The following is a 24,288-nucleotide window of genomic DNA, read 5'->3' on the forward strand; positions in this document are numbered from 1 at the left end:
AGGCCTTTTTGCTTTTGAATTCTAGTTAGTATCAAAGGCAATCTAAATGATTAAGGACTTAATTAAGGATTTGAGTACCGAGAATCGAGAAACTGTGCTCACAGGGATAAGAAAAGATAGGGTCTGATGAACTCTTACTTATATTAACTCTTCACAATATCACCAAATGTCAAGGTCAAAGTAGAGGAAACAGAGGTTCAGGCAGGTTCAGTTGCCTGCCGAAAGTGACGTGGGAAGTTAATGGAAGAACCAGGAATAAAACCCATGCCTTCTGACTCTTAGCCATGAGTTCTCAATTAAAAGAGGCATCCCTTATTCATTATATACTTTGTATCATCTGTAATATGGGTTTTTATTTTGTTTCTCTAGCTCTTTTTATCCAGGGTGATTTTAAAAAATAGATAACCACTGCTGATTCAAACGCTTTAAAATCAAAGTTATGAGACAGTGATGTTTAGAATGCTAAATGCTCTGGAAGAGGTATTCAAGTAATTAGTTATGGTGAAAATGCCTCATGACTGAAAAACTACACAGTGAATCCTGATGTGCTTTGGCGAATGAAGTCTATGCAGGTTGTGGAAGTGTCCCCCTTGCTGTCCTGCAAAGCCTCCACAGCAACCCATGCTTCTTCACTCTCTATCATCATGCTGGGTGCTCTGGCTACTAAACACTGGTGGCAAACTTTCCCCTTCCCCAAAACTGCACCATCCTATATTTCTGGAGCAGGAGTAACCAGGCATTTAATGATGTCAGTCACATTTCTTGACTAGTAAGACTAATGGGTAAGTCATTTTATGTATCCTTGATAAAGTAGATTTGTTTTCTACCCTTCAAGGTCTAAACTCCAATAAACTCCAGCTTGGATTATACCAATTGGGTTATACTAGTTCGGCCATCTCAATAAAAGGATAAACGAAACCATGTAAATAATACAGATCTATACATGCCTACAAAAAAAATCATACTGCCTAAAAGCTGCAATCTTCATGGCATCAAATGTATTTCAACACTGACTGGTTAGGTGAGTAAAAATTCTGGCTGGCTAAGTAGTATGTATTTCTGTGTATTTATTTTTAAACAAATTAATATTGAAATGGATTAACATTCTAAAACTTGGATTAACATTTTCTCATTCATAATTTCACATGTCATAAAATTTTAATTTAAATTGTTCAGAGGTATATGATCTAATTATCATTACTCTAAGCAATCACCAAATACCCTCAGTGCCTTAATTGCCAATAATCTTTCAAACTAAGACAAGACAAATGCTGGCCTTGGTATCTAGGATAAAATACTTTTTAAAAATCTATGAAAATATCACTGCTCTCTCACAATGAATAAAACACTTATCTTCCCAGTATTGTCAATAACTTGTGGTGACGTGATCATGCTCATCTGATCCTCATGAGGCCAATGGTCTGATCACAGGTTAAGATAAGAACTAAAATGGCAGTTCTAGTCAAGATGGCAAAAGTAGGTACATGCTATGCTTGCCTCCTCTAACGACCACATCAAAATTGAACTACCATCATTGAGAATCACCTGGAATCTAGCTGAGCAGAAGTCCTACAACCAAGGATATAAAGAAGAAGTCACATCAAGACTGATAAGAGGGGTGAAGATGTGGAACGAGCCAGTCCTACACCATGTGCGGTGGTTAAAACTCAGGAGGGGTATCTCAGCTCTGAAAATTTCCCAGGAGGAGTGAGTGGTCTCAGCCTCACACCAGGTTCCTTAGCAGAGAGTCCCAAATAAGTTGGGAAGAGAAGTCCCCGTACCATAATTTCTGGCTGTAAAGACCAATGGAGACTGTGGCTGAGTAAGATGGAGGGCTGCTGGAGTAGTAGGCTTTCCTCTTAAAAGGGCCTGCACACAGATTTTCTCTCTGATGGACTCACTCATTCTGAGCTCCAGCACTGGGGCAGGAGCTAGAAATGTGCCAGTAACATATGGAAAGGAGCTGGATTGTTTGGCTTAGGGGTGAGAGCTGGAAGGGCAGCTTTCTCCTTGACAGAAGTGCTGGAGCCCTCCCCCTACTCAGTGCGCAGATGCAGGCAACCACCATATCTGAGTCTCCATCAATTTGGCTCACACAAGTTGCCGAGCCCTGGTAATTCTGAGACTGCCCCATCTAATTTGTAGGTCCACCCAAGCCGCTTCCAGTGGCTTCTCCATACAAAGGGCTTATCTCAACTCATGCTGTGGAATTTCCTAAAATCTCTCAAAGGTTCACAAATCCCAAACAAGCAGCATCTGACATCAGTGTACCCTGTACTCCTTGCTGAACAGCCCCAAGCCCGGCACTAGTGGCAACCAACCTCAGTTCACAGCTTAGCCTATTCAAGGTATCTCCAAGCCCAGCACAAGTGGAAATCATCTCTAGATCACTTTGTATCTCATACCAAGTGGCCCCAGGCATGACACAAGCAGTGGCTGACTCTGGCCTGCACTAGAGACCCCGCTAGGAGATCCCCAACCAGTATATTCCATAGCCAGCTTTAGACCATACCAGAGCACTACCCAACCATCTCCACAAACAACACACCCAAAGGGTAGATTTGGCAGGCACCAGAGGCCTGCTAAAGCAAATCCTGCTCTACAGGGTCAGCCCCTGCACAACAGCTCCTCCACTGTAGTCATAGCTAGTCCTTACAACCAAATAAGCCTTCAGGTCAATCCCTCCCACTGATATGAAAACAGCAACCAAGGCTCAACTACAACAGAAGAGCAACCCACATAAGGGATACACCTGGGGCACCTGGTTCAGGTGACCAGGGAGACTGCACCACTGGGCCCCACAGGACACCTGCTACATACGGCCACTCTACCAAGACTGGGAGACATAGCAGCTATATGTAATACATAGAAGCAAACACAAGGATGCAGCCAAAATAGGAAGAGAAGAAAATATGTCCCAAATGAAAACAAAAACAAAAAACAAAGCTTCAAAAAAAGAACTAAAGAAATGGAGACAATGTGCCACATGCAGAGTTCAAAACACTGTTTATAAGGATGCTCAATGATCTCAGTGAGAACTTCAACAAAGAGATAGGAGACATAAAAAAGGAGATAGAAAATATTAAAAAGAACCAGTCAGAAATGAAGAATACGATAACTGAAATAAAAAAATACAGTAAAAAGAATCAACAGTAGAGTAAATGAAGCAGAGGATCCAATCATTGATTTGAAAGAGGAGGCAGCAAAAAATACACAATCGGAACAGGAAAAAGAAAAAAAAATGAGGATAGTTTAAGGGTCTCTAGGACAACATCAAGTGTATCAACATTTGCATCATAGGGGTACCAGAAGAAAAGAGAAAGCAAGAGCCCATTTGAAGAAATAATCATGGAAAACTTCCTTAAACTGGTGAAGGAAATAGACATACCAACCCAGGAAAAGCAGAAAGTCCCAAATAAGATGAACCCAAAGAGACCCACACCAAGACACGTCTTAATTAAAATGCCAAATGTTAAAGACAAATGGAGTATCTTAAAAGCAGCAAGAGAAAAGCAGTTAGTTTCCTACAAGGGAGCTCCCATAAGACTGCCACTGATTTCTCAACAGAAACATTGCAGGCCAGAGGGCTTCCATGAAATATTCAAAGTGATGAGAAGCAAGAACCTATAGCCAAGATTACTCTACCTGGCAAAGCTATCATTTAGAATCAAAGGAAGAGATAAAAAGCTTCCCGGACAAGAAAAAACTAAAGGAGTTCATTGCCACCAAACTAGTATTACAAGAAATATTAGAAGGACTTCTTTATGAAGAAGAAAAAAAAGATTTTAAAAATATGAATAATAAAATGGAAACAACTATATGTTAATCAACAATTACTTTAAATGTAAATGGGTTAAATGCTCCAATCAAAAGACATAAGGTGGCTGAATAAACAAGAAAACAAAACCCTTTACATACGCTGCCTATAAGAGATTTACCTCAAATTGAAAGACACACACAGACTGAAAGTAAAGGGATAGAAAAAGATATTTCATGAAAATGGAAACAAACAAAAAAAGCTGGAGCGGTAGTACTATACCAGACAAAATAGACTTTAAAACAAAAGCTTTAGCAAAAGGCAAAGAAGGACGCAGTAATCCCACTTCTGGGCATTTATCTAAAGAAGTCAAAAACACTACTCCAAAGGGACATGTGAATCCATATGTTCACTGCAGCATTATTTACAGTCAGACACAGAGGCAACCTGGATGTCCATTAGTGAATGGGTAAATGAAGAAAAAGTGGTACATACATACAGTGGAATATTACTCAGCCATAAAAAAGAATGAAATTGTGCCATCTGCAACAACATGGGCCTAGAGAGTATTGTGCTGAATGGAGTAAATCAGAGAAAGACAAATGTCACATGATCTCACTTATACGTGGACTCTAGAGAACAGGTTAAATGAACAAACAAAACAGAAATAAGCTCATAGAGATACTGAGAGAATTTTGATGGTTGCCAGATGGGAGGCACTGAGGGGATGGGTAAAGCGAGGAAGAGATTAAGAGGTACAAATTGGTAGTTTCAAGATAGATGTAGAGTATAGCATAGGAAATATAGCAGTATTGTAAGAACTATGTATGGTGTCAGATGGGTACTAGATTTACCAGGTGCACTACAAAAAAAAAGTGAGCACTACAAAGTGCTCACTTTGTAGGTTATATGTCTAATCACTGTGTTGTACACCTGAAACCAATATAATGCTGTCTGTCAACTGTAATAAAAAAAATATATTTTAAAATAAGAACAAATGTCATGCATGGCCAGGACAGAGTGACACCCACAGTTAGTATAGTGGGCAAAACTCCTCAACTTTGATCTCATTTTCCATTATGTTCTAGCCACCTAAGTAAGAATAAATAATTAAAGTAAAATTGGCAGTTCTACTGTGAAATGATTAATTTTAAAGTCCCTTATTTGCTAAAAATATATGACCTGGGAATAATTAATAAGGTTCCTGTATAAAATAACTCATTCTATTGGCAAGTAACTGTGTACCAGAGGGGCAAATAGTCATAGGATTTCTGAATCTTTTCAAATTGTAATAGTTTAATAGTTTACCAGAGACTTCTCAGAGTTATTATGAACATAATTTACTAAACTAGATCGGTGAAAACTGCTTTTACTCCCTATTCTCATGGGCCTTTGGCTTAACTTGGAGTCTGTGGCAGAACATACCACCCAACTGTTTTGAAGTCTTCATAGGCTAAGGAGGTTTCAAGGAAAATAAAGAATTATACAAATAGCATATATGTTATGTAGGGCTATGGCTGTGACATTTATTGAGTCTTGTGTGGTCAATAAATACAGAATATGTGCAGCCATTCAAGAGTATGCATGACTTAGGGGAAAATTGGGTGAGGCCCGAGCCAAGACCACTGGCTTAGTGTTCTCCAACATTTGTGTGCTTCAGAAACAAACATGGAACTGGTTAAAAACAGGAATACTCAGACTTAGTGAGTCAAAATTCTAGGTATACGGAATGCCAACTAGAATAAACTTATGAGTTCCCTCATGTTCTCCACTAAGTCAAAAAGCCCATTTTCATTAAGAACATCTTTATTTCAGTTGCTTACTTCCTTCAAAAGTATACCAAGAATTACTCTTTTAGAAGAATTTAAAAATCCATTCTTAAGTCATGCCTGACACTGGTCTGCCATAAGGCAGTGCTTCTGAGAGGTCACCAAATGCTAAAAGCAAGACCAATCATAAGCCTTGTTAAGAGCCATTTGTTCTAGAAACCATCATTCCATATATTAAATATCTTCATAAAGTGGTAGGCTATGGTGGATCTGGCAGGGTTCCTGTGTCCTCCCATTGTTTCAAGGAGACCAGATGGGAGTTTTGTACAGTGATAGGGTTTTCCTTCCAGGGTTTCCATCTATTCAGGCCACAAGGAAAATAAATGGTTGCTCAGAAAGCTATGCTTTCACCAAAAGCTGGTTGAAATCCAGTTTGTAGAAAAATAGAACCATCACAGTAATATAAAGATTACTACACTAGTGGTAAGAGGTCTGAGTATTTCTAGTCTCTCTATTGCCAATAAATATCAATATTTAAGTAAATTAACCTGGTATTTGGTTTCCTTGTATATAAAATTAAAGGAGTAAATTATACCTTTGTGACTTCTTTTAGCTTGAAGATTCTGTTTCAATGTGTACAACTGTAGCTTTGACATTCCAATAGCCATTTCTTCAATTGTGATTATTTTCTCCTGATCAGTATCAGAGATTTTAAAAAACAGAGAAACTAACACACGATGTTTATTAGAACAGGAAAGGCTTGGGTATTCCTCAACCTAACCACTTGGAACCACAGAACTATCTGTCTGTCAGTAGCCACACCTATTTGCCCATGGCCAGCATACACTTCACTGGTCACATTCCTGCCTGTGAGTCCCTGGCTGGGTGAGAGCCACCAGGACAGAAGCATTGTGCTCCCTGCCAAGTTGTACTCTGGGTCCTCAGCTCTAAAAGCTCTTTGACCTTGGGCAAGTTGCTTAACCTTTCCGAGCCTGTTTCCTCCTTTGCAAAATGGGGGCGATAATGAAAGCACCAACACTTGTTGGGTTCTTATGAGAATTAAATGTGGTAAGTTCCGTACGGCACATAGTATGTTGCCTGGCACAGACTAGGTAAACGGCAGGAATTTTTTTTGATTGCCACCCTGCGCAGCTATAACACCCATATAACTTAGTACCTAATTGAACAAAGTCCTCGAAGGTGCTGGTCATCACAGTGTGGCCACAGCCCCTAGTCCTCACCTTCTGGACTGATTCTTGCTAATGTAATATCACTTGCTGACCTGAAGGAATGAACGAACATGCTGACTTCCTATGTCTCTCTCTAGAGACTCTACATCACACAGCCCTGAAGATGGGACAGTAATATGAGGAAACAGGTAGCATAATCAATTAACTAAAGCTATCTCTTTCACGAAAAAGAAACTATTAACATTGGCTGCCCTGAGGGCAACTAGGTGGCTTGGCATCCAGGAAGAGAGATTGACTTTTCAATGTATATCATTTTGTCTTTTCAATTTTAAACATCAATTATGTCTTAAACATATTTTTAACATTAATTTTTGAAATGTTAAAAGACACGATTTGTTTTTTTAAAAAAGTTATGCTTCCCTATGAGGGTTGAGGATCTCCCGTGAGAGTGTTTGAATGTCTTTCACTGCTTTCACCCATGCACCCCAAAACTGGAAGAGTGTGGGAAGGGACCATGGGAGGCCAGAAAAGAAGGGAGGGAAATATCTCTTTGGTTCAGGATTATTCAGATTTTGACTGGTTTCTGCACTAAGAAACCAAAGGAATTCCCATTGTAGATATGGAGCAGAGGACTTCATCTACAATTCTAATCTACTGCCCAGGGAAGGTAAAAGCCCAAATTAAAAGAACAAAGGACGAATGCAGAGTGCGCGCATGTGTGTGTGTGTGGGGGGGGGGGGGTAATAATTTTTAATAAAGAAAGAGCTGAAACACTCTGCAACCTCTTGAAAATTAAGACTGGTCTAGAAATAACAAAGGTTGCATTTTATTTGAGGAAGTGCAATCTAGTATAACAAAGTACAAATTTTTTCTCCTCTTTATCATTTTCCATCCCTGATGGAATTATGTGTGAGCATGTGACGAGAATGGCCCTGAAAGGAAATATCTTAAATCTCGTCATAAATAAGCCTTTACATAGTAGCCCATGGCAAAATGGGTTTTTGAAGAACACTGTGTTAAAAATACATTTGGAATTCTATGATATGAATAATATGAATAAATATGAAACACTTATGAGAAAATGGATTTATATAGAAAAAACTACACAGAAACCATAAAGATTAAAATATACCATGCCTAAGTAGTTCAGAATCAGGTCTGTGTCTTTAGGATGACCTTAGAAAAGACGAGGCACATTTAAGTTTCTGAGAACCTTGGTCCACCATGATGAGAGAGTAGTCGTGACATCATGGTCAGCCAACTGGCAATGTCTCTGCTTGTCTCAAATATGTCCAAATGCCTTAATTATTTTTACTATAGTATAGAAAAACATTGGGTTGGTTTCACAAGTCCTCATTATATATTTTAAAGGTATACTTTAGGCACACAAGAAACAGCATGCGCTGGACATAAGAGTATATGAAGAAAACCGAAAGGTATGGTTGCTGATGCGAATGTCCTGTTTCAGGCAAGCACAGAGCTCACATTCCTTTAAATACACAGCAGGAGTTCATTTCCTTTACTTTCCCACTTCAAATAATTTAACATCATGAACTACCTAGTTTGATTTGACAAGGTAATGCCATCTCATGATCCAGGATCAGTAATTTCTATATCCAAAAGTCCAGATTGTGAAACTTTTAGGTTTAAAACCCTGCAGATGCAGCCACAGCTCTGGATTTTGTGCAGCACTGTTGTACAAGATGTACAGCGTGTGTGCAGCTTCAGCTTGTGCTGTCTGGATTCAGTGGGCGTTTGTAGGCAATATCTGTTAGAGGCTGAAGGGAGAGCCCTACAATTATGCTACTTTAGTACCAAAAGCTTTGGTTTCAGGGACAAATTAGATGAGGAAGAACTGAGTTCCTGTGCGCCTTTGAGAGCTTAGTTGAAGTCCCAACTCTTACAAGTTTTTCCTAACTTCCCAAGCAGATGAAGTGCTCACGCATCATCTGGATGGCAGCCACATGTCAGCTGCCTAAACACCATTCTTCCAGAACTTGTTTTATTTAATTTTGATGGCCATATGCTTCACCTGGAAACCTGCAACCCTCCTAACCCCAGGGGTTGAATTTTCACTAGTAATCTGGTGCTTTTAATTCCATTCTCTTTGCTGGTGACTGGTTATGATGAATCTAGTGAGACTCAGAGGGGATCTGCTGCTAAAGGTCCTCTGTGCAAATTGTCCTTGTTCTTAAAACAGGACAAAAGAAAGATCTACTGCCTGTCCCCTCTGGTGCCTGCAACTTTAGCAGCAATATTAGGATCAGGGGGACCAGCCTAAACAGTGAACAGGAAAGGAAGGAAGAATCTAGTTGTGATGCCATCAAGTCACTAAATTAAGCAACCCTTGGATTTCCTACCTCTGGACTTATTTTGCGAGGTAGGAAAAAGTGTCCTTATTATTTAAAGCACTGGGGAGATGAGGGGACATCTGCTATTTTTGGCCCCAGGTAATCCAATGCAGTCCTCTTCCTCTGAAATAACCACCTATTTTATAGATTGTAGTATACACATGCACACCCTTTTTAAAACTAATTCTTGTGTGAGTACTAATTTTACCTCTCCCAGCTCCTAAATTCAAACTCCTTGGAATAGAGTGCGCACTCTGGATTCTCTGTCTGGAGGACCCTTCTCCCTGGCACTAGCACTTCCTTCAAGGTCCAGTTCGAAATCTGACTCCTACAGGAATAGTTTCTTATAGAATCCCTGCCTACATCTTTTTCTAATTCTAACATATTGCATTTACTGCCTTTCACTTTTTACATTTTGCCTGCTGATTCTTGTGTTTCCTTCTCAGTGTCTACCACTGAGCACACATTTGATTTAGTGACTAACCGAATAAATGATGGCGTGCAAAGCACAATTTTCCTACACCTGAAATTTGGAGCTTTCTTTTCCTCTTTTTTTCTCCCTTCATCTTGCTTTTCTGCAGAAGACGACAAAAATTGAGATAAAGGAAATTCAGAGCTCAGACTCTGAAGGAAGAATAAATATTTCTAAAGAAAGCCCAAAATGGCATGCCCTGCTTTCTGGGAGTTGCAGAAAAGTGACAGAATTATGACAATATGGAGGCGACCTCAGTTAGATGTCATATAAATGACATGTTTCTGTACCTCTCTATATGCATCGACCAGTTCTACTACTGAAACTAGAAGTGGGATGGGGGCATCCTTAACAAATCAGGAGTTACAGCAGAAAATACAGCAGAGTTTAGCACATAGTAGACCTTGAATGGAGGTCTCATGAGAGGATGAGAGATGACATAACATCCTATGGTTATGGCTTTGGGCTTACATCTTGAAGCTTATTATTATAAACAGAATGAAATGCCGATACTGCTGTCTCAATATAATGAACTTCACCTGAATGTGCTGACATAAAATGTTTGAGATGGAAATGTTTTGAGACGGAAAATAAAATCTTGGGTTGTTTTTGTATTACTTCAAAACTCTTAATGATTGTTAGCTAAAACTCAAAATAGAGGGCCATCAGGAGATTTCAAGATCACATGCAGAAAGCCCTACTCCATCACACAAGCTGTAATAGCTGCTCTTCCGTACAAAAGTTCCGGGGCCAGCCTTCTGATGAGACAGCAGAAAGAGCATCTGCTGAGATCACCACCCAGTGTGGAAATTTGCTCCCAAACCCCTGAAGGTATGCAAATACAGTTCTAACACTAACTTTTAACTCATTTCAGATATTAACAATTTGTCGTAACTTTCACTAGGTAATATCAAACTGACACTAAGAGCTTCTGCAAGACCTTTTATATTACACAATAGAGTAAAAGCTGTAGGAAATGTTTAGATAGTTAAATGACCACCAAACACTACATGTGTAACCAACATGGTTCTATTAAAAATGCTCTCCAACTACGGCATTCAAAAACAGCAATACAATATTTTCTTTACAAAGCAACTAATATAAAAATCTGCAAATGTCATAAATTCATTTAAAGGCTATTATTTTCATATAGGCATGTCATTAGATTCTTTCACTTCTTTCCTGAGGTATTTTTTGTGGTTTACTTTTATTGTACTGCTGGATGTGTTATCTTTGATCATCCTTTCCTAAAATGATTTTTAAAAGACCTGCAAAAATTTTTATTGCATAGGACACTATTCAGGACAACGAGATTGGGAATTGCAAATATGTGGCATTGGAACAAATCTTACAAATATTGCATTTTAAAAATTTGTTACATACATTTTTTTTAGTTTGTCTCTTTTAAAAAATTGAAGTTATAGCTAAGAGTGAACTACGTACAGTGAAGCATTTTAGGAATGTTAGAGATTAGAAAATATGATGAATAATACAAAGGAAAAAAGCCATAATTCTTGCCGGCTATATATTGTATTGCCTTCAAAAGCAACTGTACATGTTGTAATCAGTTCATAGTTAAATATTTCTACTAATCTGTTTTAGGAGAGCAAATGTCTTTCAAGGTTTCAAGTTCCTCTATAAGCTTCTTGTTCTGAACTTCCAGCACTGCAACTCGACTCTCCAGACATTTTACATATTCTTTCTTTCGACGTCGACATTCTTTAGCGGCTTCCCTGAAAAAAGTAGAAGCAAAAGGGCAAACAAAACAATTTTGTATGCTATTGCAAACAGACTGAAGTAAGCTTGGTATATGTGATCATGGTTGCATTCCAAATCTTGGAACAACATTCCCAATTCAATTTCAAACACTAAGCCAAACTGGATTCTTAAGGGTCACGAATGTCCCTTCCATAGTCCACATGGCAGTTAGTAGGATTGCTGCATCTCCTGCCTTGATTAGAGTTCACAGTAAACAAGGTCCATGTCAAAGACAGTTACTCTGCTTTATGGCAATAAAGATCTTTGAGGGCCTTGAGTTCCTCAATGAGAGTCTTGTTTTGGTTTTCAAGCACAGCCACACGATTTTCAAGACATTTGACATATTCTTTCTTCTTCCTGCGACACTCCCGGGCAGCTTCCCTGGAACCAACACAAGGCAAATGACTCAGGAACAACCTCCCAGCACAATCCAGAGGGGCTTGGTGAACTTCGGGCCCCCAAACTCAACAGCCAATCAAGTCTAGGTAAGGTCTGTACAAAGCCACACAACAAATGCACCCAAGCACATGCCTTTTTAGAAGGTGACTCTAAGAAAACAGGAATAACCCAAAAGCAGTCACTTTGCACAAACAGCATTCATCGTAAATGGTGTGTTCTTAGGGCACACATTGCATGATAACAGTTACCACAACGGTTTTCAGTAACCTAAACCAACAGGACCACATCCCTATGTGGAATTTCTACAAAAACATTTACAGATCCTTTCAATTCTCGTAGTTATTTTTGTCCACTGTAAGCTACATATTCCATCACAATGACCTGACTTTATTTGAGCGAAAGTGATTAGAAAAATTCCCAGAGATCTTAAATGTCAATATTAGAGGTTTTAATTCTTAAGACTAAATCTCAGCAAAATAAATAAGATCAATCATGACTGCAAGAAACAGTTTATTGGCTAGAAAACAACATGGATAAAAACAATAATAAATAAATCATAAATCACGCATATTTTCATAAACCAAAATGAAATGGACTCTGCTCATGAAAATTAAAGAAAGAAAGAAGGGAGGGTACATAATACAATACTCAACATTTCAGATGTTTAAATCCAGGAATGTGAGAACATCACAATTAAAATTATGAAAAGGAAGCTACAGAATAACTCAAAAGTGTACTTCGAGACTGTTTTCCCATAAATGCATTTACTATCCAATATACTGAATTTTAAAGAGCTGTAGCCACGCACAAAGTTAAGACTAGACAAGCAGCCAAAGCAACAAACACAAATACGTACACAAGTTATGGTCATTCTCATGCTTAACCCCACCAAAACAAACAAACAAACAAACAAACAATGAACACAGTCAACGCTTTCTCTATTTTTTTCAATGTGGAAGGGAGTGGCAACTACATCACTTAATTCCTCTATAGAATGCACCCTCTGATAACAACTTTATTTTGGAGTATTCAGTTTGGAATAACTGCCTTTGGGGTACCGATTACATCAAAAAAGCCTACATTGAAAGATGATTAAAATACATTTTCACAAAAGTTTTGTTGAATGTCTAAACACCATTTACTGTAATGCCAATTAGCATTGCTGCAATTCTGAACTAGGAGTGATATGTACAACAGATTTGGCCATTTGTTTTATTTTTAGGATAATTGACTCTTACCAACAACTGGTTACCTGTGTTTTCTCTGTGGGAAGCAAGAGTCAGTAGAAAATGAACTGCAGGAAAAGATCAACCCCTACTTCCTAGCCAAGAACAAAGCACTCACCCTGTGAACTCGTAAAGTTCTCAGACTTCTCAAAACTGGTTAACAAAAAAGTAACAAATGTACAAGTGACTTGAATCTGATAAATACAGATTAATTTAATATAAATGATGCACAGGGACAAGTTAAGAATAAATCCGAGCACACTTATAAATTTGCCCACTTAAAAAGTTTGGGAATACAATTCAACTCTCTTCCACAAAGGAACTAATATACATTTGTGAATACCAAAGTTTTCATGAGTAAATCATTATATTAAATTCTAGTTCCAAAAAGAAGACAGTCATTTTACAAAGCAAGTTACCATTAAAATTTTAATTTTTAATAACAGTGTTATGAGATGTTTAATTTTTAAAGTTTTATTTACAAAGGTGTACTATTTATTATAAATATTCACACTTCATATTTCATATTTGTGTGTGCATATGTTACTGGCATGAATGTTCCAAGCACAAAGCTTTAAATGATCTCACTAGTGGATGGCACATTCCTAAGTACTTCTCAGCTATGGAAAACACCTGTTTCTTCTATTAATAGCTCTGTTTTCAGGCCTTTCCTTTGTCTGGATATATCCTCAGCATGAAAAGAAAGTACATGGCAAAGAAAAAAAGCTGACAAGGCTGTAAAGAAATAAAAACTGTTGCTGGATTGGTAGAAATATAATTAAATATCTATTATAAATGCCAGCCAAAGAATCAAGAGAAAATGTATAAAAGTAATAAGTAAAACCTAAATCCTTTCTATGAAGTTAAATCTGAAACTTACACTGAGGTCTTTTTGGGGTGACTGTGCTGTTAGTGCAGTGAACAGACTCTGGAATAAAGACTGCCTGATTGCATATCCAGGTTCTGTCCAGCTTGCGTTATGTGATATTAACCAACTTGTTATGTAAACTCTCTGAACCTCAGTTCTTCATCTGTAAAGTAAGGATAGTTACCAGACCTCTTCCCATGTGAAAGTTATGTGAAAGTTAAGAAAATAGGAGAAATAAAGCACTTAAAACTTGCATATGGTATTTACTCAATAGATATTAAACCACCTAAATAGCCAGAAAATAGCTTTTCTCTTGTCTTGCTCTGAAATTGAATTTGGGAAGCTAAAATAGACCCTTCTCAGAATCCCTTGCTGCTAGGAATTCTATTAGGTCTTTCTAGTCAATGAAACATGGATAAAAGCTGCTCTCAGGATATTCCAGGAAAAGTTTTCACAAGGGTCGGACTCAACCAGCCTCTATTTTTTGGTTCCAGCCCTTCTCCCTTCTTCTCGACTGTTGAAATGCCTGGAGGTGTGGCAGTCATGTTGTGATCACAGAAGCGAACGTCAGGCACTGAAGATGGCAGAGCAGGGGGCCTGGATCCTTGATGACACGGCTGGGCCTTTGCTCTGGCTGCACGTACCTCTTGACCAGTAACAAAAGATCAAAATACCACCTAAAAGGGTAAGTCTCCATTCCCCTTGGTTATTCAGGGCCTACACACAAATGCTCTCCAATAGCTATTATTAACTAATAATTTTTAAAAAACCCAAATTTATGACTTTTTTTTTCTTCCTTAGGCAGATCTCATATGTATGTGTAGGCAGCTGTGGGGCATGTTTATTTGGAACCCATTGCCTAATATTTATTTCATTTTGGTAGTTCTGACAACATGTTTTAATTTAAAACTAAAGATATAAAATGACAAAAGGGAAATAAGAAGGCCACCTTCCTAGTCTTTTCTTTTTATTTTCTTTGTGAAAATAAGACATTGATGAATAATTTTACAGTTTGCATTATCATCATACTTTATGTTTCTAAACTGAACTTCATAATATACATTCTATGACGAGAGGGGCAATTATATTCAGTGCAGTGTTAAAGTATCCATATTTCTCCAAAAGATCAAAGTTAGGAATATTTGATAACAAGACCTCCATAAAACAACTATGATACTGTGTGAGCCCCACACATTCAGCTCCTTCAGAATTTCTGAGTAAAATGCTGATGATGCAAAATGTGAATCCAGCATGACTTGGTAAACCAGTATAATAAAGAAAAAAAAAAACGAAGTTACGAAATAGATAAAAGGAAACTACATGTAAAAAACTTAGAAAATTTTAAACACACTTAAATTTATTTTGCTCATAAAGAAGCTAGAGAATTATACTTATCACCTAACTTTGCAAAGTAAATACCAAGTAAAAAATGTCTCTATTTGTAATTAGGTCCTTCCATCATCATTAAAAAATTAATATATCTTTTAGACATTACCCTTATGGAAATAAAACATAGGAATGTACCTCCCGATGATGAAATAGTTTCATGGTTAGGAACTCTGACTAGCAGAGAATCTAATTATCATCACATGCAGAACATATACCCACATAAAATGCCACATGAAACTGAACTTGGGAGAAATAGCTCAGAAAAAGCCACTTTTTAAAAAGCCCCTCAGTAACAAATTATGTGTTCTATAAGTGGTTGCTGATTTCTAGTGAACCATCTTACCTGTTTTTCATTAGCCTCAGCTCTCGTTTACGTGTGGCTTCTTCTGCGAGTTGCTGGGGGCTGTGCAAACTTCCTGGTGAGGCAGCCATCACTACTCCCTGTGGCAAAGCAGTAGTAGGAGCTCGGATCTGGTAAGTTGGCATGTCACCAGTGGCAGCTGCAATGAAACAAAATATTAAATGCTTACATAAACGATTTACAACTTGATATTTTTATAGAAAATTGACCTGGAAATAACATACTTCTTTTTACATGGCATAAGAGGTGATCATGCTAATGTTTAAGATGATTATTCTGAGGATTATGAAAATCTTAGATATCAAAGATCTTCAGCACTTGGAAAACTGATATTTAGCATGCTCTACACATTTAAGGTAGAAAAGCGTCCTAATGCGTTTTAGATAAGTTTTTTATCAAAGGCTAAAGTAGAGACACTTTTCAACTGAGAGTTCGTTGAGTCTGAAGTCAGTGGTGTGCTTATACAATGTTTAACAACCAGCTCTCTGGGGGAAAAAAGCCCTGATCTGTCGACTCCCATGATATAAATGCTTTCAACATGGACAATTCCAAGCTACCAATGTGATTTCACTGAATGTAGACTTGAGAGGATATACACAGCAAGTAGCACAATATACAGGTAAAACTGATGTAAATAACCTCAAGAGCATAGATAAAAAATTAGAAATAATGAGCTTTGAGTATTTATTAATATCGTTTTTAATGTAACTTATTAGTTAAGTGTGTACAGATATTTAAATTAATAGCTTTTTTAATCAACCAGCTCACAAAAATCTTAAAACTTTAACAATCAGCTCTAGCTGAATCAGTAGGAGCTGGCTCTAGCACACCACTGCAAAAATTTTAATAAAGGGATTTTCCTATACCCTATATCATGCCTAAAACAGTCACTGTATGTCTTTAGGTGCAAGTCCTATTATCAGAAGATGACAGAGGTACTAGAAGGAAAATAGTAGATTATTATATTTTCATTTAAAAACAAAAAATAAGAAACAAAACAGCAAAGCTCTACTTAACATTGCTTTCTCTGGGGAATGGTAATTTTTGTCTGTTTTAGGTTTCTTAGGATAATTATACATTTCTAAAGATTCATTTTTTTAAAAAGCACTTTCTAATTATAATCATATAACAGACAATATTTATTTAGTATTTGGATTGAATACTTAAAAGTCCCTCAGAGTATCCTAATTTATATTCAAAATGTGTATATCTACAATATACAATATACAAGTTACTGCAATAAACAGTTTCCTAGGAAAGACAGATAGATTTAAGTGATCAAACACATTTCTACCACCAGCATTTCAAATTTGAGAACATATGGTCCAAAGTTAATCTGTCATTTTGATGAGATATTACAAAACACATGCTCTCTTAAAACTAAATGCAATAGTTTTAAAAATTATTATAATTGGTCTAAACCAAATGCCAATCAAAATATGAAACACATCACTTCTATATTTCATTAAAATGTATTATGCCCATTGAGTAAGAACTGAAATTCTACTCAAAAGGGAGACGAAGACTTTTTTCATGTAAATGGAATATTATCACTGAAAATAGCCAAGCAATTTAAAAGGTTAATCAAAAACTGATCTATGTGCTTCTTCTGGGGTAAATGCCAGGTTCCCCTCTATCCCCCTAGGCTCAAGGATTAGGTGAGAGAATAAAACACTAAAAATATGGCTTTGGGGAAGATCACTTAAAGGGGTCTCCATAAGATTAACATAAATGTCATTTGTAAGGTTGTACTGCTTCTTCCCTCTATAATTTAAGAAACAATGGTGATAAGTAGTAACTGTGGTAAATATAATGATCACTAACAAAATCTCTATTAATAAACTTGGGGAAAATCCTAAATTCGTGACTATTTAAAAACCCAAATACACAGATGTCTCATTATATGTCACAGAAAATTTTATAGCTTTGAAATATTTAGAAAGAATTTTAAAGTCAGTGATAAACTGTTAACTTACTAAAAATTAAAAAAATATATTTTAATCACATTATCAGAGGAGATAGAATGGAGCAAAGAATAAGAGCTCTCTCCTCTTTTTTCTTTACCCACGTCCAGGGAAGAAGGTTATGGGCTAATAAAACAATAAAGGTTGAAACAATGGAACAGCTGGAAGCTACATGGGCTTTCTAAAATTGGAACAATAGTCAGTGACGAAGGAGTTGTTTCTGTGTCATCACGTTGACATTTGCAGGCAGCAGGGATGCAGACCTTGGTCTAGGGTTGTTCTTGCCAAAATCTGCTTACAAATAAGTGCAATAAAATTAATAGAAAGGTACAGAAGGGTTTATTATGCTCTCTCTCTAGTTTTGTATTCATCTGCTTTTTTTTTCTGTACTTAAAGTTAGAGCAGGATGTTTATATGATATACAAGTTAGTTTAAGAGTATTCATTTTTTTAAAAAAAGGCTAGAATATTTCACAGATGAAAAAGATATTTCAATTGGTCTTAGAATCAGAAATGGTTCTAAGATTTTGCCTGTTTCCAAAAGCTGAAGCCACTTTCAAAGGACCAAATTTGGCACCATGAAGAATAATAGAGATTCCAAAAGAAGCATTCTTAAAATATTTTGAGCAACAGCTCAGAGAAAATATCGCTTTAAAATGGTAAGTTAGAAGGGATGCTATATTTGGATGTATTAGTTCTTGAATGTTAGCTAACAGAGTTTTATCTCCAGTAAAACTGAATTAGAGCTCATTAGTTCAAGCCAGAAAAATGAATCAGTATAAATTAGCAGGAATTAGTATAAATTTCTGTAATAGCCCCAAGACTCTATATGATGGTACAGTTTTAATGGTCACTGAATAAATATCAATAGACAAATTCTACATATCCAAGATATGGGCAAAGAGAAGCTTGTGTTTTCAGGAAATCCAAAGGTCAAAAAGTTTTATTTTTGAAACATTACAAAAAAGTTTATATATAAGAGTTAGCTTCAGTTTCCGATATTGTGAACTCAGTGGTAATTCAAAACAAATTAGATACCTAGGATCACAGTTCAAAGAAACATCCTACATTTTTTGATGGTATGTTCTTATCTCTGTACTCTTACAAAGGCCAGTTCCTGTTCCATCTGACCATTAAAAGTGCCTAAATTTTCATTCTAGCATTTCACTGTATAAATTATTTCTGAAAATAAATGGGTCATCAGTGGGGGTTTGAACTCATGATTAAAGGAAGGTATTTATAAAAAAAGATACATTATTTAATTTTATGCTAAGGCAGAAAAATCTTTAGACAAGTTAGGGTATCTTTTTGAACCTTGGCATCCCTGAGAATCTTGCACAGAACTTGGCATATAATGGGTACGATAAGTTTATTTGTATTATGAAGTAAATTTTGAACTTCCCAGGGTTTTGCGCAAGCCCACTGTCATTTGTAATTTTTCAAATAAGCAGTCTTCTTATAAGATTATTATCTATTATTATAGCTATGTTTTTAACACTAAGACATGGAAAGCCCTAAAAGATATGTATTTATTCAAACTGGTCCTTCTTGATACTAGATACTAGTCTTCTAACGTGGCATTTTAGAAGCAGAGGAATTCTAGTTATGGTGCTGTTTCCAACCATCTAATAATTCCTGACATGAAAAAAATGTTTTAGGTTTCATATCAAATATTTCATGGGGAGATAAAATTCCTAGAACTCTTAATTCTGGTCATTAACTTCATACCTCTCTTTGTAAGCTTTAAACACGGTACAGCAGAAAAAGCATGGGATTTGGAGTCTGGGTTCTAGTTCAGCTCTGCCACTTACCAGCCATGTGACTTGGGGCAAGTTCAGTTTCCTCATCTGTAAAATGGGGATACATTATCTCATTTAATACTCACAATAAACCCTGTAACATATGTCAAAGTGTCTAGCACAGTGCCTGGCACATGGTAGGCATTCAGCAAATGTTAGTTCCCTTCCTCTTCCCTTCCTTAAGTTCTGAAAGACAATGTTCCAAATTATGCTTATACTGTATTAGTTAAAAGGCATGTAACATCCATAAATATATTTTCCAACGGAGTTTCCCTCCTTACAAACCTGAGTAATAGTATGATTGAAATGTATGGCTCTTACTCCTTATTTTGTTTGAAAATATGCCTATTAAAAAACTTTTATAATTTATGCTATATTTTATTGAATCCCTTTAGAGAATAAATTATTAAAAGATAATATTATAAAATAACCTTTTCGATGTATATAATCATTTAAAATAGAACTGCAAAGGTAGAGAGAATCACAAATAACCAAATGATACGATCTCATCAGACAGGTAACAAGAAAATGGAAAAATCCCACAAGTCAAGGAGGTGTTTGTTTCTTCCTAACAAAGAAAGAAAATAAGAAACCCGGCCAAATGATATCTTGATAGCTTCCAAAGTGAAAGTTTATCGACATGTCCAGATGGTGGTTTTATTTGTTTGTTCATTTAATTACTGAGAGCTCTGCAGTAGATATGTTAATAGAACATTTTTATGTATGGCGCGCCTACCTTAATGTCATTTCACTTATCCCAACTACATCTAAGTGATAAGCTATACAAGTAACTTAGAAGTCTTACTTAAAAGCAGGGAGCTCCAGGAGGCTGATGACATTTTTACTGTTCTGTTTTGGTTCTCTCCCTCCCTACCTCCACACCAGTGCTCCTAACGCCAAATTAGGCTTGTCCTTGCCTGGTGTCTCACACTCTCAAAACCTTTCCTTCCTCCATTGCTCCACTTTTTCCCAGAAAATTAAGCCCTCCATAAACATGACTATTTATGCACTGCTGATCATTTCAAATTTGTTACCAACTACCATATAACACATAGATCACATAGAATTAATTCACTTAATAGTTTTTACTTTAAGTTACACATAAAGGACCTTCCTGAGTTATTTATTAAGTGAAAATCTTAGTGTAAAAAGTCTCTAAAAATGAGAAATTATGAATATTGAAATTTAAAGTTCTATATAATACAACCAAATGCTCTATTGCCCTATGATAGTAATAATAAATACTTAAGGGAAAAAAATCCACTTTTACTACTTGAAATAATGCTAACTTCATTTTGTATGTTTAAAGCAGTGTGTAGCATGCTCCTGTAACTCATCTAACATTAGCGTTAGCTTATCAGTGTCAGGTGAATTTTGAGGAGCGATGTAATAGGTATGAACCAGATAAGGGTCTGGAGAGCCAAACTGGTTCACCACTTACTAGCTCTGTAAACTTGGAAGAGTCGTTCACCCACTCTGGTCCCATGTTCAGTTATATGCAAAGTGACTGTAATAATATCTGCCTTGAGTGCTTCAGGGAGAGTGCACAGATAGTGCTTTTCCTTGTGGATATTTAGCTATGGTTTCCTTAGTGAGGCCTATATCCTATGGGTCTCTCAAAATCTGATAGTTTCTTTGACAGCACTTATAACATTTGTATTTTATTTGTAATATTAAGTGATTTTTTAAATTTTAGTTTACATAAATGCAAAGTATTATTTTATTAGGCAATATAGTCATATAGGCAAATAAAACTGGGCAAAGTAAAACAATTACCCCAAATTATTTTCATTAATTTTTTTTTTTAAAATAGTGGGAAATTAGCATAACAGCAATTTCATACAGACTTGGAGTTTTATTGACACTTAAGGTAGATAAGTGACTCCTATGTTTTCACATCCAGTATGACCCTAACATGTTTTCTACCAATTTTATCCAAACTATTCTTTTATGTTACAATTTCCAAACAAAAACCTTTTAAGTAGTCTCCTTTCATAAAGGTTAATTAAATGTACTGTTATTGTACGTCAAATATTAACTAAGATACTATTTTCCAAATCTGAATAAGTTGGAATGTTTTTAACAATTCAGATATCCAGGCTGAATACAATTTATTAGAGTTTAGACTCAGAGACTAAAAGATAGTTAGGCTCCTAACAGTTTATAAACAAAGCCAAAACTGATTTATAATAAAAATTTAATCTATCTCCAACAGAATCAATAATATAATTCTATAAACTATAAATATTCACTTTTCATACACAATTCCAGGACCCTATAGATAAATGTTCCTGAAACCTTTTCCAGGCCGGTCATCATTGTTAGCAGCCTGATTTTAGTCTAGAGCAGTTTTTCAAAATGGAATTTGTAGACCATTGGAGGGTCATAAAATCAAATCCATGAGGAAAGGACAGCATTTCTAAAATAGAAATAGAAAAGTACAAATACATTATGTATACTAAGGATGAGCATTATTTTTGAAATTAGTTTTCTATAAATGTCAGGTATACAAAGACACAGGCCTACTGCATCATGATTTAAATGTGGGTCATGATCAAAAACTATGTGAGCCAATGATCTATATCAACCCACCTCAAGAAAAAAAAAAAGGAAATAAAATGTCTTTTCCATTTTCAAGTAGAATTGATTTTGTGAGAACTGACTAGATTTCCAAAAACAATGATTTCCAAAAGCACAACGAGATCTTGTATAAATTTGACATTTTAAAGCTTCAGCATTTAGAAAATTTTAAATTGGAAAGAGTAGAATCATGTATAAGCATTATGGTTAAAATGGAAAAAAAATTTCAAGTATAGTATTTTATTCTGTAAACATAAATGTATAAAAATATCCATTTATTTACAAGCAATGGTTAAAAATTTATGAAAAAGTTTACCTTCAACGTTCACTTTTAAATATATTCTGAGTATTTTCATTTTATTTTTTGTTATGATTCTCAGTCTTGCTTAGACAAATCAAATGGTGATGTGGAATTAAAGGCTTAGTAAAAAAAGATATAAACCAACTAATCATTTTAAGAAAATAAATATAGGAACAAAAATGCAGTTTGGTTCTAACAATCATTTGACATGCAGTATTTGGGATTATTTAAGTCCATCTATCTCTTATTAATTTGTCATTTGAGAGCTTCTACAATCTCTAGCATCTCTAAAACTTCACAAAAACTTTGAGAAAAACAGTAGCGCCTCAAGATAATTTAAAAAAAACAATTTAATACAAGTGCTCAAGACAATGCAATGTTCCCACCTAGGAAGAGGACTGAGACCTATGCTCTGAAGAGGTAGATTGTGGCAAGTTATTTACAATTATCCATTCTTCATGAATTCAGTTGCAAATCGGTACTGGGCTAGAAATCAGATGCCAGTCAATAAACACAGCTGCAAACGCATAAGGGCCATTAGCGACTAAGTCAAAACTATTACTTGTAACTAAGAAAACCAAACCACGGAAATAATTACGAGGCTTAAATAATGCTGCTTGGGGGCGATTTTCAGACAAGCGCTTCCCTAACTGAGCACAAGAGGGCGCTATGAGTCGCAGACCATGCAGAACGATTAGGGTGAGGGCACACTGGCCCCCGAGCCCACCTCTTCCAGAACGTGCGGGCCTAGGAGGGGCACAGCCCAAACACGCAGGCTCCGGGCATCCGCCCACACACGCGGTACCGGCTCCCTAAAGCAGATACTTACCTGCAGAGAAATGTCAAAGTGAGGCTTAAAAGTCAGGCTACTCAATCCAAGAGCGATCTTGGAGACAGAGGCAAGCGGGGAGCTAGTTAACAACTTCAAGCTGTCAGCAGCACTTGACAGAGCAGAAAGGATCTGACTCAATCACAGCCTGACTGGGGCTGACGTCAATGTGCAGCCCGCTTGGAGTTTAACTTTTCCACTTCCCCACCGAACCACGATTCCAGGAAATGCAATGACGTCAGCCCTTTGAACTCCATTAGAGGAACAGACCATTTTAGACATCGAGCAAAGAAACAAGTAGGCGCACAAACATCCCGACACATTGGTCTGCTTTGGAGCTACATTTGTACACAGCAATAAAATCGGAAGCTTAATTTTTTACAACTTGAACAGTATGTATGTTTAACTTGTAGCTGAACTGGATATGCAACAGGTTGCAGAAGAAGTAACAGCTTATTTTAGGAAGAGGGAGTAAGAGAGAGGGGGAGGGAGGAGACTGGGAGGAAGGTGGGGAGAGAGGGAGAGAGCAAGGAAGGGAGGGAGGGCAGGGGAGAGAGAATTACTACCCTGATCAAGTAAGCAATACTGAACAAAGAAGCAATTACACTTAGATGCCTTAACAAAGCATACTGACTATATAGATAATACTTATTACTCCTCAGCTACTAGAAAATTAATACTGTTAAAAATACTCAGGTGTGTAAAATAATTTTTCTAAATTTCAAAAATAGTTTTGCAGAATTTAAATCCCTCTCTCAAGTTCTTACCTGTTTCATCTCCAGTTACTGCCATGATGGGCTTCTGCATGCAGAACTACCTTGTTTGCCCTATCACAGGTCAACATAAAGTGTTCCAACTAGCAAGCAAGTGCAGTTATGATAAGTGGCAGTATTGACATCACAATGACATCACTAGCCTATCACTGCCATCAATTTGCTTTGTCACAGACCAGCTCACTGAAACCAAAGCCCTGTAAAAACCTTTCCTGTAATAAACTATCGAATGCTCTTGTTTCTCATTTTTACATAAAAACCTGTTGAGATGGGCACTGGCAAAAAACCCAAAGTCTCATTAGCATTAAGTTACTTGTTTCTTATGGGGCTACTTCTTTATTATTGTTCTGTCCAAGGTTTCTAGGTAAACAAAGAGGTCATGAGCCCTATAGATTTTTCATAACTCGGAGAAAAAAATACTGGCAATTTAAAAAATAAAAAAGTGACAACCAGCCCAGAGAGATACTGTGAAATACACAGAAATGTTTTTCACAGTCACTTTT

General features: G+C 36.6%; 1 protein-coding gene across 23 annotated transcripts in view; it reads right to left on the reverse strand.

Annotated features, from left to right (window-relative positions):
- Positions 1-10,546: 10,546 nt before the first annotated feature.
- Positions 10,547-24,288, reverse strand: part of CREM (cAMP responsive element modulator) — a 63,853-nt gene continuing 50,111 nt past the window's right edge. For 4 of the 23 annotated variants that reach the window (XM_016164866.2, XM_016164871.2, XM_016164859.2 and 1 more), the window contains 3 exons: positions 19,315-19,350; positions 15,523-15,679; positions 10,547-11,678 (listed from right to left, as the gene is read on the reverse strand). In XM_016164866.2, the coding sequence (XP_016020352.1) occupies positions 11,534-11,678; positions 15,523-15,679; positions 19,315-19,350 (338 nt within the window). In that variant the 3' untranslated portion in view covers positions 10,547-11,533. Of the gene's footprint in view, positions 11,679-14,324; positions 14,437-15,522; positions 15,680-19,231; positions 19,256-19,314; positions 19,351-19,388; positions 22,087-23,012; positions 23,516-23,779; positions 23,915-24,288 lie in introns of those variants that run through there. The other 19 variants (XM_016164873.2, XM_016164880.2, XM_036228049.1 and 16 more) reach the window with 13 other exon arrangements.

Source organism: Rousettus aegyptiacus, unplaced genomic scaffold, assembly GCF_014176215.1.
Source record: "Rousettus aegyptiacus isolate mRouAeg1 unplaced genomic scaffold, mRouAeg1.p scaffold_m13_p_10, whole genome shotgun sequence".
NCBI classification, from domain to species: domain Eukaryota; kingdom Metazoa; phylum Chordata; class Mammalia; order Chiroptera; family Pteropodidae; genus Rousettus; species Rousettus aegyptiacus.